Genomic DNA, 15,748 nt, shown 5'->3' with positions numbered 1-15,748 from the left:
GCAGATAAAGGAAAATAGAATTGTTTATTCCATTGAACATTGTTTTCTCACACTAGTGTTGCTCCATTACAAAGAACCATCTTCTTGCATTATTCTATATACAATTTCTCTTCCCAAGGTAACCAAATTAATAGAAGATAGCACTTTATCGAAATCTGTGAAGAATGCAATAGACACGGACCGGCTTCTGGACTGGCTGGTGGAAAATTCTGTCCTTTCAATAGCACTGGAAGGTCAGTCCATTGTACATCCCGTTACGTTTTATTCTGTGTTATGGCAGTTTGCTGAACTTGGCACTCTGGATAGCAGAATGTGCAGCGACTTGGGGTTTAGAAAACCAGCACAGCTGCCTAACCGTTGGGTTCGGTCTGACTATCAATGTTTTCTCCTTAAGCAGTTAGGGAGCACAGACTGTGGGTTATGTTTTACCACGATGAGACTGGAAAAAACAGAGGATTCCTCCTCCTTATAACCCTACTAGTTCCATGTTCTTCCTCGGTTGCTTGTCCGGTGCTCTGCATTAGGAGGTGGGCTCAGGGTTTTTGACCTTTTTTAATTTTTTTATTTTTTTTTAAACATATCATTGTTTTACCCCCCAACAGGCAACATTGACCAAGCCCAGTACTGTGACCGGATAAAGGGAATCATCGAACTGCTCGGCAGTAAATTGTCCTTGGATGAGCTTTCCAAAATCTGGAAGATACAGGTACATGATTGCCAATGCTCTTAATGTAACACATTGATTGCTTCTGTTACATTACACCAGTGCATTTATAATACATTCTATACACATTTAGAACAACATTGTCACTTTGTTTTGCTACTAGATGTTATTCCTCTTACGTTTTATTTTTAAAGATGTTTTTCACTGTTAGATTACTTTCATTAATTGACTTTACATGCTCTCCTTCTAATTTTACTGACTGCATTGTTTCTCTCTAGCTCTGGTCTGAGTTTTCAGCCATGTAGTAGTATCATCAGGGGTAGTTTTATATTTCTTGCCACTTGCAACACAACTCTGCCGCATCGTATAATATTGTATCTAGTGAGCAGTTCTGAGTTGTATCCCCACAGTGAGAAATATGCTTAAATGTGACCAATCTATAAGGATGGCTGGAAAGCATTGTATTTAATAGAAGTTTCAGGAGAGAATGTAGAGCTGCTAAATTAATCCTCTGCGGGTGAAAACCCCACTGTAACTCCACCATTAACTTATGGAGACACCAAGCTGGCCTAAATGGGACAGAGTAAAAACTCTTGCATGCTGTACAGTGCATTACATTACTGTATTTATATAGCGCCAGTCATATTGCATAATGCAGTACAGAGTGTATGTAATCATTCACATCGGTCCCTGCCTCATTGGAGCTTACGTTCTAAATCCTTACTGCGCACACTCCCTTTAACCTACCAGTATGTTTTTGGAGTGTGAGCGGAAACTGGAGCACCAGGAGGAAACCCACGCAAACACGGGGAGAACATGCAAACTCCACACAAATATGGTCCTGGTTGGGATCGTACTCATGATCCGAGTGCTGTGAGGTAGCGATGCTAACCACTGTGCATTCTTTGATTCTTGAAGTTGACTCTTTCTGCTCTCTAATCCAATGTTCTCTTTCCCGGTTCCCCAGGCAGGACAGTCCTCCACTGTGATTGAAAACATTCATAACATTATTGCTGCTGCGGCTGTGAAGTTCAGCTCCGACCAGCTTAACCATCTCTTTGTGCTTATTCAAAAGGTAAAGTCTGCCTCCAGGCTGCCTAATTTTATATTTAGGGTCAGTGGTATGTTCTCTTTCAGCAGTCGTGGGACACAGACGGTGGGTTATGTTATAGAACATAGTAGAATACCTGCAGGTCTGTACAGCGAAAGAACGTTATATCCGTGTATGTAAGGGATGAATGGATAGAACGTTGCTGCCTTCTACCTCGGACCTCGCCATTGTGCCCATTGACCTTTTCCTCTCCACAGAGCTGGGAAACAGAGTCCGACCGGGTGCGCCAAAAATTACTGAGCTTCATAGGTCGTATTGGGCGAGAGGCACGCAACGAGACCACCACGGGGAAGGTGAGCCTCCAGAACAAGCCAAGGACCCCTCGTAACTGATAGGGGCCACATGACTCACGTCTGTTGTTTCACAGGTCCTGGAGGTCCTCTGGGAACTAGCCCACCTGCCCACACTACCGTGCAACTTAATCCAACAAGCCTTAGAAGAGCACCTGACAATCCTTAGCGACGCCTATGCAGTGAAAGAGACGGTGAAGAGAAGTTACATCATCAAGTGCATAGAGGACATTAAGAAGGTTCGCTGTCTTGTGTAGCTCTGGGGTCTGTTATTTGGAATACACAATGGTGAGGTCCACCCCTTCACCCAGGGCTGGAACAGTGCATTGCCCTATAGCAAAATTTGGGGTAGGGCTTGGTAATACCACTACAGCCTCCCTGGCCCCACTCTTGTGGTTCTGTCACTGACCTCGGCTTACCTGTCATGGTACAATAATGAGTTATGATTGGAATATTTATAAAACTGTCCCTTACTGAAAGTGTCTCATCTCATTCTCTCTTTAGTCATCTCAGCACAACAACCCGCAGGTGGTGTGGGTGGTGCCCGCTTTACGCCAGCTTCATGAGATCACTCGCTCATTCAACAAGCAGACCTATCAAAAGCAAGACAAGGTAAACGCTCACACAGTTCACAAATGTCTCCTGATGGTGTTAGACATTTGTGTGGTTGCGTTTCAGAGAGTTGTGTTAAAAGGATTTGTCCTAACCTGTTCTATGAAGTATTTATTCCAAACCAAAATACAGTTTGCCTGCAAGGAATTAGTTTGTGTTAATATTGTGTTCTTTGTTTTTAGAGCATCATTCAGGACCTGAAGAAGAATTTTGAAATCGTTAAATTGGTGACGGCGAGTTTAGTGGCGTGCCATCGATTGTCAGTAACCGCTGTTGGCCCTGGTGGGCTGGTCGGATCCTCTTTGGTTGACGGCAGATACACTTACCGGGAGGTATCTGACATTGAACGTCTTGCTATAGAAATTTGATATAATTGGAGATGTTTAGTGCACCCCCCAATATTAGAAGGGTTTAATTCAAATTGTGAAGTTTCTGAAACTCTTTTCAGATTCTTTTCTTTATATGATTAAAAAATGTTCTACGTACGCATCCGGCTACTGACCTAGTTTAGTATAAATAATGTGCTTAAATATTGTATATTTTTTATTTTGAAGAGATGATTGCTTTGGGTATTACTGCTGGAACAAGAACTTTGTCTGGATGTTAATTGCGCACAAAACAAAATAATTTCAATAAATATTTCAGTATTTGGAAGCACATCTGAAATTCCTGGCATTCTTCCTGCAAGAAGCCACGCTGTATCTTGGCTGGAGCCGCGCCAAAGAGATCTGGGAGTGTCTCGTGACCGGCAACGATGTCTGTGAGCTTGACCGCGAAGTAAGTCCTGAAAGCGGTATAAATTTGCCACGTTCAGATTTGTTTGCCAATTGCCCCAGGTACTCTGTTCTTGTGCACAATGAGTGAAGAGTATACTTTTTAGGGAGTGTGTGATTGTTGGGGTCAGAGCACGTATGGTATCTATTCTTCAAAACTGTTTTCACATTGACATGTAGGAGATGAAGTGGGCAGGGCAACAAGATCTTTTAGCCAATCGGCGCATTAGAACTTTTAACAGCAACGCAGATAATTTCAGCTCGTGTGACTCCTCCCTCTACTAGAAATTGCATTAATTGATTTTTTTTGCAGATGTGTTTTGAGTGGTTTACAAAGGGGCAGCATGACCTCGAGAGCGACGTCCAGCAGCAACTTTTTAAGGAGAAAATTCTGAAGCTGGAGTCCTACGAAATCACAATGAATGGTATGAGAAACGGGCAAACTCCTTGGGCTTAGTGGGGGGCGGGGGTCCGCTTTATAGGGGGGGGTGTTCCTGACTTATTTTTATTAAACAGGTCAAATCATTATCTGTAAGTTTATTACATGTTCTGCTCCTCGCATCCCTGACTCCACTAACCTTTAAATCTCCTGGCCAGGATAGGACCCAGACCTCAGAGCAGCAGTACCGCTGCTGCCACATCCAAAATTCTGAGATTTGGCAGTGGTGCTGTGCTCCCTGGTGCCTCCAGAGGGCAGCATACTGTCGGGATTCATTTGAATCCATCTGGTTCTACAGGAAAGGGGTTTGGCGCTGCTGATGGTGGACAGTGCTTGTCTGCCTGATAAAAGGGCGGGTTGGAGGGAGCAGTGTTAGTGCAATATCTAGGTCCCTTCCTGCCAACCCGGTGTCCTATCAGACTGGCAGTTTGTTATCCATCAACAATGTCCTACTAGCGGGAGTGAGCGAGCGCACCAGGGTCTGACATATCCTGGTAAGTAAACGTGTGGGACTAGGTTTTAAATTTTCAGTTTTGGATGGAAATATCTCTTAAATAAGCAAATGTTTCAGATTGTTACATGTAATGTAACAGAATTTACACATAATTCTATATAAAGTTTAGAGTTTCTCTTGTGTGTATTGCTTGCAGGTTTCAATCTTTTTAAGACCTTTTTTGAAAATGTAAATCTTTGTGATCATCGGTTAAAGAGGCAAGGCACCCAGCTGGTGAGTATACGGTGGTCGCCCAATATGTCACTTAACTAACTTTTGGGCAGAAAGATGTGTCGCGTTATTATTTTATTAGTTGTTGTTAATGTTAATCATAAATAATACCTTTCTGCTCTCCAGATACTGTTTTTATGCACATGCCCACTTGTGTATTACTACTGCTTTGTATTAATGGCTTTTTATCTTGACACCAGTAAATATACAAGACAGACTAGTCTTCTTTGCAGAAATTTTGTTTTGTCCCCTGTTTTCCATCCCACGTGTCAACGTCTCTGTAAAGGAGGGAATCAGTCTGTCTCCTCTTATATTGGCAGCACGTGGAGAAACTGGAATTGATCGGCATGGATTTTATTTGGAAAGTTGCTGTGGAATCTCCTGATGAAGAGATTGCCAATGAAGCCATACAGCTCATAATTAACTACAGCTACATCAATCTGAACCCAAGGCTGAAAAAAGTTAGTGGGAGTCTTGTGGGCGGAGACAGAAGCCTGAATGTATAAACCTTACAGTGATACATTGTAACATATATCGTGTCTCTTATGCAGGATTCTGTTTCATTACACAAGAAGTTCATAGCTGATTGCTACACACGATTAGAGGTAAGAAGTTATTTACCAGCAAAGCTTGGCAGATTTTATAGAGCAACATATTGGGTTATAGCCTTTTATTATAAATCTCTGCATCTGACATATGTGTTGTCATTTGTGTGTACACTGAAGGTCATAACCTTGCTCCAAGGTGCAAATCTGTAATAAGCGAAAACAACCAATCCGCATTTAAATTTTATCCATCTAGTGCAAGTTGGACAATGATGCAAATGTCTGATTGGTCTGAGCACTGTGAAGAAGTAACCCGCAATGTCTTTATTGACCTTTAGGCAGCTAGCTCAGCCCTCGGAGGTCCCACCCTGACCCATGCAGTCACCAGAGCTACAAAAATGCTGACTGCGACTGCTATGCCATCAGTGGCTACCTCTGTACAGTCCCCGTACCGGTGAGTATCAGTCTGCAGTGGAGGCTGGTTTGTTCTGTGTATCTCTATCTTTTGAGATTGGAAACTCCTATTCTAATGTTTGTTCCGTATAAACATACCGCAGTGTGTCGCTGGCATCTGTCCCCAAGATCGGTGGTACCCAAGAAGAGTTCTGATAGGCTAGTTAGATGCCTGTGGGCTTTACACATGTTTAATCGTTCATCTCTTGGCAGGTCTACCAAACTAGTCATAATCGAGAGACTTCTGTTACTGGCAGAGCGCTATGTGATCACTATCGAGGCAAGTATTTTTTAATTTTATTTTTTTATAAGGAAAAAGAAACATTTAAGCGTGTAATTGACCTCAGTCGTCGTCGTAAATTTGAGGCTTTACGGCCATAAGAGTTCATTTAACACTGGAGTCGGCCTGTTGGTGCCGTCGGAGAATAATTGCACTCGTAGTTCTATATCAGCCGTCTTCCGGTAGCTTGAATCAGCTATAATTATCCTGTTGACTCTTGTCCACACGTTATAATATTGGGCCTTATGTGTTGTGTGTGGTTGTGTGTAGCTAAGTTTCATGAGTTGGCTGTCGCCTTGTTAATTAGTAAAAAGTCATTGAATAAGAAGATAGTGGCTGTAAATATTCTCTTGTTAGGTACTTTATAGGTTAAGTTGAATATTTTGTATTTTTGGTGCAGGATCTGTACTCCATTCCCAGAACAATTCTACCTCATGGGGCCTCTTTTCATGGACATTTACTAACTCTGAACCTTACTTATGAGTCTACCAAAGATACTTTCAACGTAGAGGTAAGTTTTCACACCCATAATTATCTTTCTACAGAGTGAATTATACAACTAGTTATTAGATCATAACTTAATTGGCTAATATAACAAATTATAATATTATAGTAGGATTAATCTGACAGTTGTATGTTTTTGGCCGTTACAAATGACACCCACAGCTGACATGGCATGGTATGGTATACACATGGCATGGTATACACTAAGTCCGCAGGATCTGACTTCTGCGCTGTTTTATGTTTCCTGTCCGTCTTCTAGGCCCACAGCAATGAGACAGTTGGGAGCATTCGCTGGAAGGTGTCCAGACATCTGAACTGCCCGATAGAAAATATGCAGATATTCGCTAATGAGAGCTTGGTAAGGAATTGGGCCTATTCTTATTTGGATAAAATCGACTTTTGGAGCAGCTAATAAATGCAAAATTTATCAAAGGGTCTGGTTTTATGAATGTGGTTTCTCTTTTAAATAGTCAACCCCACGACATCGTTATCAGGACAATGCTTTCAGTCTGTGCATTACTCGCCAGAGCGAGGTCAAAACCCCTGATGCTCCCTTTTTAGAAGACGTTACTATCGCCCAGTAGGTTTTTCTCCAGATTAGCTCTTTTGTCTAGTTCAGATCCACACATTCTCCAGACACCAACTCAGAGGCCAGATTCTCTGATAATCCAGTGTTTTGAAACTGTCCTTCAGAGTGTGTTCAGAGTGCACTATCGTACAACACTCTAGTCATCAAAATGCCCCTCTCCATTCATTGCACAAGTCTCTCGGGTATCTCAAAAGACCACATCCAACTGACCACACAGCGTAGTTTACTCCTTGAGGTGGTGGATGGATATCTCCAATCAGACGGGAGGGAGACCCTTCTCAGTTCTGATGTGCCAGACGCATGGGATGGGTAGTGGTTTCCTCAGGAGTCCATCTACCGATCAATGTTTTGGAGTTCAGGGCCATCTACCAGAGCTACGGGAAGCATTCTTATGTTCTAGCAACTCTTAGCAAGCAGCACTGAACTTCTTGTATGATGCGTGGTTGTCTGTCAGACACTTTGTCCTTTACGTGATACATAGGACTGGATGCAGTGGCTGTTCAACTCCTGCTGGTTTAGAACTGCAAAATGTCACAATACTTTCTTGTAGATGTGACTCAGCCATTGGAGTGCTCTTGTTTAACTTAAAATGTGTTTCCTATTTAAAAAAAAAAGCACTAGGTCACTATTGTTATGTAATATGGCCTCTGCTCTGTCCTAGTTGACGGTGAATAAAGACCAGAAACTGCTTCATCAGTTGGGGTTTTCGGAGGACCAGGCGCTTACTGTAAAGACTTTGGGGAGCGGGACCCCATCAGGAAGCTCCACGGACGCCTCTGCCAGTTCCAGCAGCAGCGGTGCTGGCTTCAGCTCCTCCTATGCCATGGAACAGGTGACAATATAGACAAAACCACACACATCGTGTTCCTTTTAATGTTGCCCAGGTATAATTGCCATCTAAATTAGAAACTCCTATTGGCCACGTTTAAAAAAAAAAAAGTGGTGGTCATAGTTTCCAAGTCCGTTAATCAAACTAAGTAGACCTTTTATTCTATAATGTGTTATGTTGAATTGTGTATTTGTAAATAAAGTTTGTCCTATGATATCTGCATGTATGATGTCATCTCTCAGCCAAACCCAGGAAGATTCCTATAGCTGTTAGATCCAGCTGTTCTTCTGGTGACCGTATAACTGCAGCAATGTCTTCCATCTAACGGATTTCCCTCTGATTTCAGGAAAAGACACTTCCAGGAGTGGTGATGGCGTTGGTCTGTAATGTATTTGACATGCTCTACCAGCTTGCCAACCTAGAGGAGCCAAGGTAATTAATTTCTAGAAGCTTATCAGCTAGAATTATTCTCATACACCCATACATAGGAATATATACAGCAGTTTGGTGTTGGATATTCTGACCGTTCGTGGTGTCTCTACAGAATTACATTGAGAGTACGGAAACTTTTGCTGTTGATTCCTACTGATCCGGCAGTGCAGGAAGCTCTGGACCAGCTGGACTCGCTGGGTAGAAAGGTATGAGAGGGGTCTGTCCTCACTGCTGTTCTCCATCCACTCTGTGTTCTTCTACTGATTGTCCTTATTCCACCCAGAAGACACTGCTGTCAGAATCTCAGTCTTCAAAATCTCCATCTCTGTCCTCCAAACATCACCAACCCAGTGCCAGCTCCATCCTCGAGAGCCTGTTCAGATCTTCTGCCCCTGGCATGTCCACCTTCCGCGTGCTGTACAATCTGGAGGTAATAACGTCACCAGCACCAAATTATGGAATAGATTTTATTTTTTTTAACGCAATCCTCGGAATTGTTGGTACAACATTTGCTATATTACTGTGCAAATAGATGTGGGCTTAGTCTAGCGCTACTGTCTATAGGCGGACATCTTAAACTTGTCTATATATATATATATATATATATATATATATATTATTATTCTGTATTCGTAATCAAAATCTCATTTGATCGATCTGTTCTTTTGACGCAGGTTCTCAGCTCCAAACTGATGCCAACTGCTGACGATGAGATGGCAAGAAACTGTGCCAAGTCCTTCTGTGAAAACTTCCTCAAAGCTGGAGGATTGAGGTCAGCCATTGTTCCATTCTGACCTCTGTCCTCTTCCCGACCCCTTTCTAAATATGGTACACAAGTCCCATAAGCACAGAGATGGCATCTGAGCCATTATTCATGAGCCTACCCATTCACTAATGATTATTGACATCACTAAGGCTTGGAGAACAATTTGCTCTGTTCAGTGATATCACTAGTTCCTAGTGAAGTTTCTCTTGTTGTCACTCTGTCTACGAAGAGGCCACTTATGCTCTCTGTATGGGACATTGGTGATCACCTAGAACAATGCTGATGAGGACCCCATTTCCACCAATTAGAGGACTATTTCAAACATACTATTGATTTGCTCAGCGTAATTGTCTATTTGTCTTGCAGTCTGGTGGTAAATGTTATGCAGAGAGATTCTATTCCTTCTGAAGTAGATTATGAGACCAGACAAGGAGTGTACTCCATCTGTCTACAACTTGCCAGGTTCGTATCGTTGACCAGTATTCAATAATTGGCCACAAGTGGGTTCTAGGCGTCTGTTCTAAAGTGAGCTGTCACCTCGGCAGGTTTTTATTAGTAGGACAGACTATGCCAGCGACTTTCGATGATGACCTTACGAAGGATGGAGTTGAGGGGCTGTCGTCAAGACCGTTCCGGAATGCGAGTCGGCAGTCTAGTCGCCAAATGTCCCTTTGCGGCACTCCAGAGAAATCATCTTATCGGCAGCTCTCTGTGTCTGATCGGTCCTCCATCAGGGTCGAGGAGATCATTCCTGCTGCTCGTGTCGCCATTCAGGTGATGTCTGATTTCAAGGAGTCATACATTTTATTTTAGGTCATATGTTACCTTACTAAGCTTCGACATTGTTCTTGGTATGTCTGCAGACCATGGAAGTTAATGATTTCACGTGCACCGTGGCCTGCTTCATGAGATTGTCTTGGGCAGCAGCAGCCGGGAGGTTGGATCTTGTTGGCAGCAACCAGCCCATTAAAGAAAGTAACAATACTTTGTTTCCTGCCGGACTTCGCGGAAGACTGAGCAGCTCAGGTATGAGGCAGTCACTTCGTTATAATGTATTCTTACTCTTACGCTTTGTTAACCTTCAATATTTAGATTGTGAAGGCTGGCCATTTGTACATAACCTTTCTTTAACCCTTGTAATGGGCAGGTCTGAGCACCTTTTAATATATTCAATTTTCTCCCGCTCAACCAGGATGTCCTCTGTTGTGTAGTTGGTGGGGATGAATCAAACTGTAGCCTGTCAGATAATGTGCTCTGCAGCACAGAGTGTTTAAGGGGACAGTGTGCTGCTGATGTGGGATACTGTGATATGTCCAGTTGTATGATTGTGTTAGTGAGGACAGAGCTGCGTGTGACAGGGGCAGCGACATGATGTGAGAAGGGGAATGGAGGCAGTAGGAAGCCACAGACTGAGAGTTATATAGTGGAAGGAGCAGGGTCTCCAGCAGCACAGAGTATATCAGGAGATGAGTGATGTGTTAGTGAGGACAGGGCTGCATGTGACAGGGGCAGTGACATGATGTGAGGAGGGGAATGGAGGCATCAGGAAGCCACAGACTGAGAGTTATATAGTGGAAGGAGCAGGGTCCCCCAGCAACAGAGTATATCAGGAGATGAGTGATGTGTTAGTGAGGACAGGGCTGCATGTGACAGGGGCAGTGAGGTGAAGAATGTTAACGAGCAGGAAGTTGGTTGGATAGTGGAAGCCGCAAGGTCCTTTAACAGCACATAGTAAAGATGCACATCTATGTGAGACATGGTTTATAGATCATTAATACCATTCAACAGATTTCTATGTCAGAATACTGTAAATAATTCTGCAATGTTTTGTTTTACTCCTGTTCACTTGTATATTTGTGAAGGACCAGTATCCGTATTACATAAGAACCCCTTGTTCTTGCAGGAAGTAATTGCAGCTCTGGGAGTGAAGGGGAGGCCACCTCTCTGCACGCCTGGATTTGTGTCCGACAGCAGTCTGTGTCTACCAAAGATGCCATAATTGCTGGAGAGGCCTTGTCCCTGCTCGTTACATGTCTGCAGCTGCGCAGCCAGCAACTGGGTGCGTATCGGATGGCGCTAACCCACCGGTCAACCTGTGAAAGCCACAGTGCACCTTTTCTCACCACTGTGTACCAGCCGGGCACCTCACAGCTCTGGACTGTTTGCCTAACACAGAGTTTGACCCCAAAACGAACTAGAAGTTGGTTTATTTAAAACATTGTATATATAAGGTTGTGATAGTGGCGTAAGATATCTTCCTATACGTTGCAGACTCTCAGTCAGTAATCTTATTGAAGGGGCACAGTCATTAGGCTACTTTCTCATCAAACAATTGATAGCAGAGAACAATACCGTGGGTTTTCCTGAGCACTTTTAGAACTATAATGGACAAACATGTTGTTTTATTATGTAGGAATAAGTTGGAGATGTTAAGTGTTCTACAATGGGGGTAGAACCTATTGTGAAGGAATTAGTTCTCTTTAAATCCTAGTGTCCAACTCATTTAAATGGATCACTTATTTTGCAGGATCTTTCTACAATCTGCCTTCTGTCGCTGACTTCACAATCGATATTCTCCTCGGGTCTCCGAGTGCAGAGGTAAGTGTCACCGGGTGGAGTCTGTGTGGGACGTTAGTACTACGTCCGCTGAGATTGTAATAAACGTGTTGGTGTCGCTGTCACAGATTCGGCGTGTTGCCTGTGACCAGTTGTACACACTGAGCCAGACGGACACCTCCACATACCCAGAAGTACAGAAACCCAACCTCTTCCTGCTGAACGTTATCCTGTCCGCGCAACTGCCGCTGTGGTCGCCGACCAGTATAATGCGTGGCATTAACCAGAGGTAGGACCCAATCCATGTGAGGGTATGAGATTCCTGTTTTCTTGTAATAAGCGAAAGTGTGTACGCAAGAGCGCAATGTAAATATATACACTATTTGTTCCATTTGTACGGGCACGTAAACTAATTACATTTCCAGTACTGTTTATTGTCAGTTTATAATCCACTGTGCAGAATTATTGGCAACATTTAAATTACAATTTTCAGGTTCATCTACTGTTTGCCTGAAGCTTAATTGGTAAAACTAAGAGCATCCGCCTGAGCTCTACAACTTCTGTGGCATTATAAGTCACAGTAGCCCAAGGCTGGTAGGTCTTTCTGAGATTTGTAGTTCACTTATCTATGGCTTTCTGTGTGAACGTATGGCATGCTCCGACAGCTCGTTGATTAATTTTGATACGTTGTAATTGAAATTAATCACTTTTCACTGTTTTTGTATTGTAGGCTGTTGGCCCAGTGTACGGAGTATTTTGATTTGAGATGTCAGCTCCTCGATGACTTAACCTGTAAGTTTAGCTGCTATTTTGATTGAGGATGCAATAAAATAAATAAAAATATGACTATATCTATGAACTTATTAGTCTATTCTCTCCTGTAATGCAAGAAGGCAGAGGGGATAAACACTTATAGGAGGGGATTCAATCCTCTTACTGAGTCACCTGACATGACGGCGATGTCTGACCGCACTCTTTTTTGGGTACCCCAACAATACTGATTTTCCTGCAAACCTCTTTGGTGATCAATGAAAAATCAGTGAGGTTACTACTCCACGTAATGCCTTTACACCGTTCCGGAGGCGCTCTGCGGCTCATCCCGGGGAATTGAATTCCCGCCGTAGATTGTCCAATGCGTCTGAAGAACCAAGTAGCTCAGTGATTAAATGCACTGGATGAGTAACGGACTGACTCTGTGAATACCTTAATTACCTTCACTCAGCATCTATCATTATTTTACCCCCACAGCATCGGAGATGGAGCAGTTGAGCATTAGTCCGGCAACCATGTTGGAGGATGAGATCACGTGGCTGGACAACTTCGAGCCCAATCGCACAGCGGAGTGCGAGACCAGCGAAGCGGACAACATGTGGCTGGCCGGTCACCTCCGTCTGATAAAGACCCTCCTCTCGCTTTGTGGTGCGGAGAAAGAGATGCTTGGTGAGTGTCCACCCGCTAGTACTGCGCCCAAACACCCCCTCCGATGTGTCATACCCTCTTTCTGAATCATGTCTGTCCCCGTTAATGTGTTCTTATTGTACAGGTCCCTCTCTGATTAAACAGCTCCTGGATGATTTCCTGTTCCGTGCCTCAAGGATCATCTTAAACAGTCACTCACCAGCTGGCAGCGGAGCATTAAGCCAGCAAGACTTCCACCCCCGGTGAGATGATTACGTATCTAATCTACCGCTGTGTACGTCTATAAGGACTCTACGTATATATTAATAGATGGCGGAGACCTCATGCTCATTGGTTGCCATAATTCAGCTCTGCTAGCTGAATCAAGTTTTCCTGTTGTCAATGCCCAGTGGAGGCAACACCCATGGTATTTGGGAGAACGCAACCTCTCCATTCACTAGGGACCATCACTGAGCCCCATAGCTAAATTTGACCAGACGCAGTGATGCCTCTGGTCCCCCTCTATGCAGAGCTCGCGCACCTACATTACATGCTGCACCAGTTCATAAGAGGAATCCTCTCTGCTTTTTTAAGAGTAGACTATGGGCCATGCAGGTGGGAACAACCTGGACCCTCTCGCCTCCAGGCCTTGTAGCAGACTTAACTACACCCTACCCCCTGCAGTAGAGCTTTTGCTACTGAACCAGAGATAAGTATATAGATTCTAGTGGACGTCTGTCTGTTGGTGACCGGGTCACCTTAATGTTTTCGGATGTACTCTCTGTTCTATGATTGCTATGAACTGCTGGATGTTAGGTTAATGAGACCAGCGTACGTTCAGGGTTTAGCGCCCCTCTAATATTGTTCCTCTCCTCTGTTCAGGTGCAGCTCCGTGAACAGCCGGCTGGCAGCGTACGAGGTCCTGGTGATGCTGGCAGAAAGCTCCCTGGCTAATCTCCACCTTATCACAAAAGAATTGTTGTCAATGCACCATCAGCCGGACCCTGCGCTCACCAAGGAATTTGATGTGGGTATAGTATAATTATATAGAATAATAACAAGTGTTATGTAACAAGTAACCAGCACCATATGGCGAAGATTGTGGTGCAAGTTGTTTATCACAGATAACCAGATTTGTTCACATACAAAGGTTGTGAGGTCACACAGCTTGTCCAGCTTAAGTTCATCTAGTCTGACACTGGTGAAGAATGGCAGCATTATGTGATTGTTTTATGATGACAGAATAGGACACATACAATGTTACTGTAGTATTCACTTCCTGTCACGGTGACGCAGGTCCAGAAAACCTGACTTCACTTTGCCGTCATACGCTACATTTCTCAGCAGTTTGCAAGTTTTTGGCTGCTTCATTTTACATCTATACGTTGCGATCTTCATAGTGATATAGGTTTCCCTCTTTTGATGTTGCAGTATCTTCCACCTGTTGACAGCAGGTCAAACTCAGGATTTGTGGGGCTGAAGAACGGAGGAGCCACCTGCTACATGAACGCAGTCTTTCAGCAGTTGTACATGCAGCCGGGTCTTACCGAGGTCCGGTAATCACTTGAAATCTGTGTCAAGTAATCACTTACTGTGTGATCATTTTACTCTCGGCAGGAGCAGCTGTCATGAAACTCAAAACACGACGTAGGAATTGTGAAATCTCCTTTTAACAATGTTTGCAGCTTTGTTAGCGGCCCAAAAAAAAGTTCCCATTTAAAGATTGCGGTCTGGTTACATTTTGTGTCATAAACCACAAGAGTTCCCCCTCCAGGACACAGCAGTAACCTTCTAAAGAACTTTATTGACTAGTCCAGTTTTATTTTTCATACACCAGTCACAAACTGGCATTCTGTGTTCCAGATTCCTGTTCTGTTTTTTTAATCTTTTTGGAGACTTATGATTTTTAAAACGAGATCGTAATAGCAGACCTCCCCCAGCGTGTTTTTAAACTAGTCCTGAGATAATGAATTACTTTATTTTATGTCCTCCTAGTTACTGAGACTTTTGTGTCATCCAGGCCTTGCTCTCCATGGAAGATGAAACCGATAATCCTGATGACAGCGTCTTCTACCAGGTCCAGTCTCTGTTCGGCCATTTGATGGAAAGCAAACTACAGTACTATGTGCCGGAGAACTTCTGGAAGGTCAGCAGACGTTCTATAAAGAGATCTGTTGTTGGTTTAGACTCTTAGGGGTATATTTACTAAACTGCGGGCTTAAAAAAAAGTGGAGATGTTGCCTATAGCAACCAATCAGATTCTAACTGTCATTTATTTAGTACATTCTACAAAATGACAGCTAGAATCTGATTGGCTGCTATAGGCAACATCTCCACTTTTTCAAACCCGCGGTTTAGTAAATATACCCCTTAGTGACTTACTACATGCAGACTGCTTCAGTAACCGTGCACACAGGAAGACTGATGTGCACTGGAAAATGGTTCCCCCGGAATCATAGCCTTATCTGGAATATTTTCATTGCTATGTTTCCATGTATACCTGGGAATGTTACCAGTAGCTCTTTTTAAAAGGCCACTAGAATCAAAATTGAATATTTAAAATGTATCTTTAAATATACTTAAAAGTGTAAAGTTGATGAATATTGTAGGTTATAAATACTTTCCTTGTTGGAGCTGCAAACAATTGACTCTTAAATTATCACTAATTAAACTATAATTGTTAAGCGTAGATAACCTGAGAGCTGCTTGATGAGAGATATGAGATGTAGCTGCTCCTGTAGACAGACCCCAAATCAGGAAATGTTATCCTGACGTTTTATTAT

General features: G+C 43.2%; 1 protein-coding gene across 2 annotated transcripts in view; it reads left to right on the top strand.

Moving 5' to 3' along the window:
- Positions 1 to 15,748, top strand: part of USP24 (ubiquitin specific peptidase 24) — a 60,885-nt gene that overhangs the window by 29,524 nt on the left and 15,613 nt on the right. Inside the window, exons 11-43 of one of the 2 annotated variants that reach the window (XM_075181721.1) lie at positions 119 to 233; positions 603 to 706; positions 1,632 to 1,739; positions 1,973 to 2,068; positions 2,143 to 2,304; positions 2,570 to 2,677; positions 2,860 to 3,009; positions 3,323 to 3,454; positions 3,764 to 3,875; positions 4,540 to 4,616; positions 4,934 to 5,074; positions 5,165 to 5,218; positions 5,497 to 5,612; positions 5,825 to 5,891; positions 6,292 to 6,402; positions 6,655 to 6,753; positions 7,646 to 7,816; positions 8,160 to 8,245; positions 8,358 to 8,451; positions 8,532 to 8,675; positions 8,920 to 9,017; positions 9,378 to 9,473; positions 9,557 to 9,785; positions 9,875 to 10,037; positions 10,915 to 11,070; positions 11,539 to 11,609; positions 11,696 to 11,856; positions 12,298 to 12,359; positions 12,816 to 13,007; positions 13,111 to 13,228; positions 13,848 to 13,992; positions 14,397 to 14,516; positions 14,986 to 15,111. In XM_075181721.1, coding sequence (XP_075037822.1) covers positions 119 to 233; positions 603 to 706; positions 1,632 to 1,739; positions 1,973 to 2,068; positions 2,143 to 2,304; positions 2,570 to 2,677; positions 2,860 to 3,009; positions 3,323 to 3,454; positions 3,764 to 3,875; positions 4,540 to 4,616; positions 4,934 to 5,074; positions 5,165 to 5,218; positions 5,497 to 5,612; positions 5,825 to 5,891; positions 6,292 to 6,402; positions 6,655 to 6,753; positions 7,646 to 7,816; positions 8,160 to 8,245; positions 8,358 to 8,451; positions 8,532 to 8,675; positions 8,920 to 9,017; positions 9,378 to 9,473; positions 9,557 to 9,785; positions 9,875 to 10,037; positions 10,915 to 11,070; positions 11,539 to 11,609; positions 11,696 to 11,856; positions 12,298 to 12,359; positions 12,816 to 13,007; positions 13,111 to 13,228; positions 13,848 to 13,992; positions 14,397 to 14,516; positions 14,986 to 15,111 — 3,984 coding nt within the window. Of the gene's footprint in view, positions 1 to 118; positions 234 to 602; positions 707 to 1,631; positions 1,740 to 1,972; positions 2,069 to 2,142; positions 2,305 to 2,569; positions 2,678 to 2,859; positions 3,010 to 3,322; positions 3,455 to 3,763; positions 3,876 to 4,539; positions 4,617 to 4,933; positions 5,075 to 5,164; positions 5,219 to 5,496; positions 5,613 to 5,824; positions 5,892 to 6,291; positions 6,403 to 6,654; positions 6,754 to 7,645; positions 7,817 to 8,159; positions 8,246 to 8,357; positions 8,452 to 8,528; positions 8,676 to 8,919; positions 9,018 to 9,377; positions 9,474 to 9,556; positions 9,786 to 9,874; positions 10,038 to 10,914; positions 11,071 to 11,538; positions 11,610 to 11,695; positions 11,857 to 12,297; positions 12,360 to 12,815; positions 13,008 to 13,110; positions 13,229 to 13,847; positions 13,993 to 14,396; positions 14,517 to 14,985; positions 15,112 to 15,748 lie in introns of both variants that reach the window. The other variant, XM_075181720.1, reaches the window with a different exon arrangement.

The sequence above is a fragment of the Mixophyes fleayi genome, chromosome 8 (assembly GCF_038048845.1).
Source record: "Mixophyes fleayi isolate aMixFle1 chromosome 8, aMixFle1.hap1, whole genome shotgun sequence".
NCBI classification, from domain to species: Eukaryota; Metazoa; Chordata; class Amphibia; order Anura; family Limnodynastidae; genus Mixophyes; species Mixophyes fleayi.
This window is presented reverse-complemented; position numbering and strand designations above follow the sequence as displayed.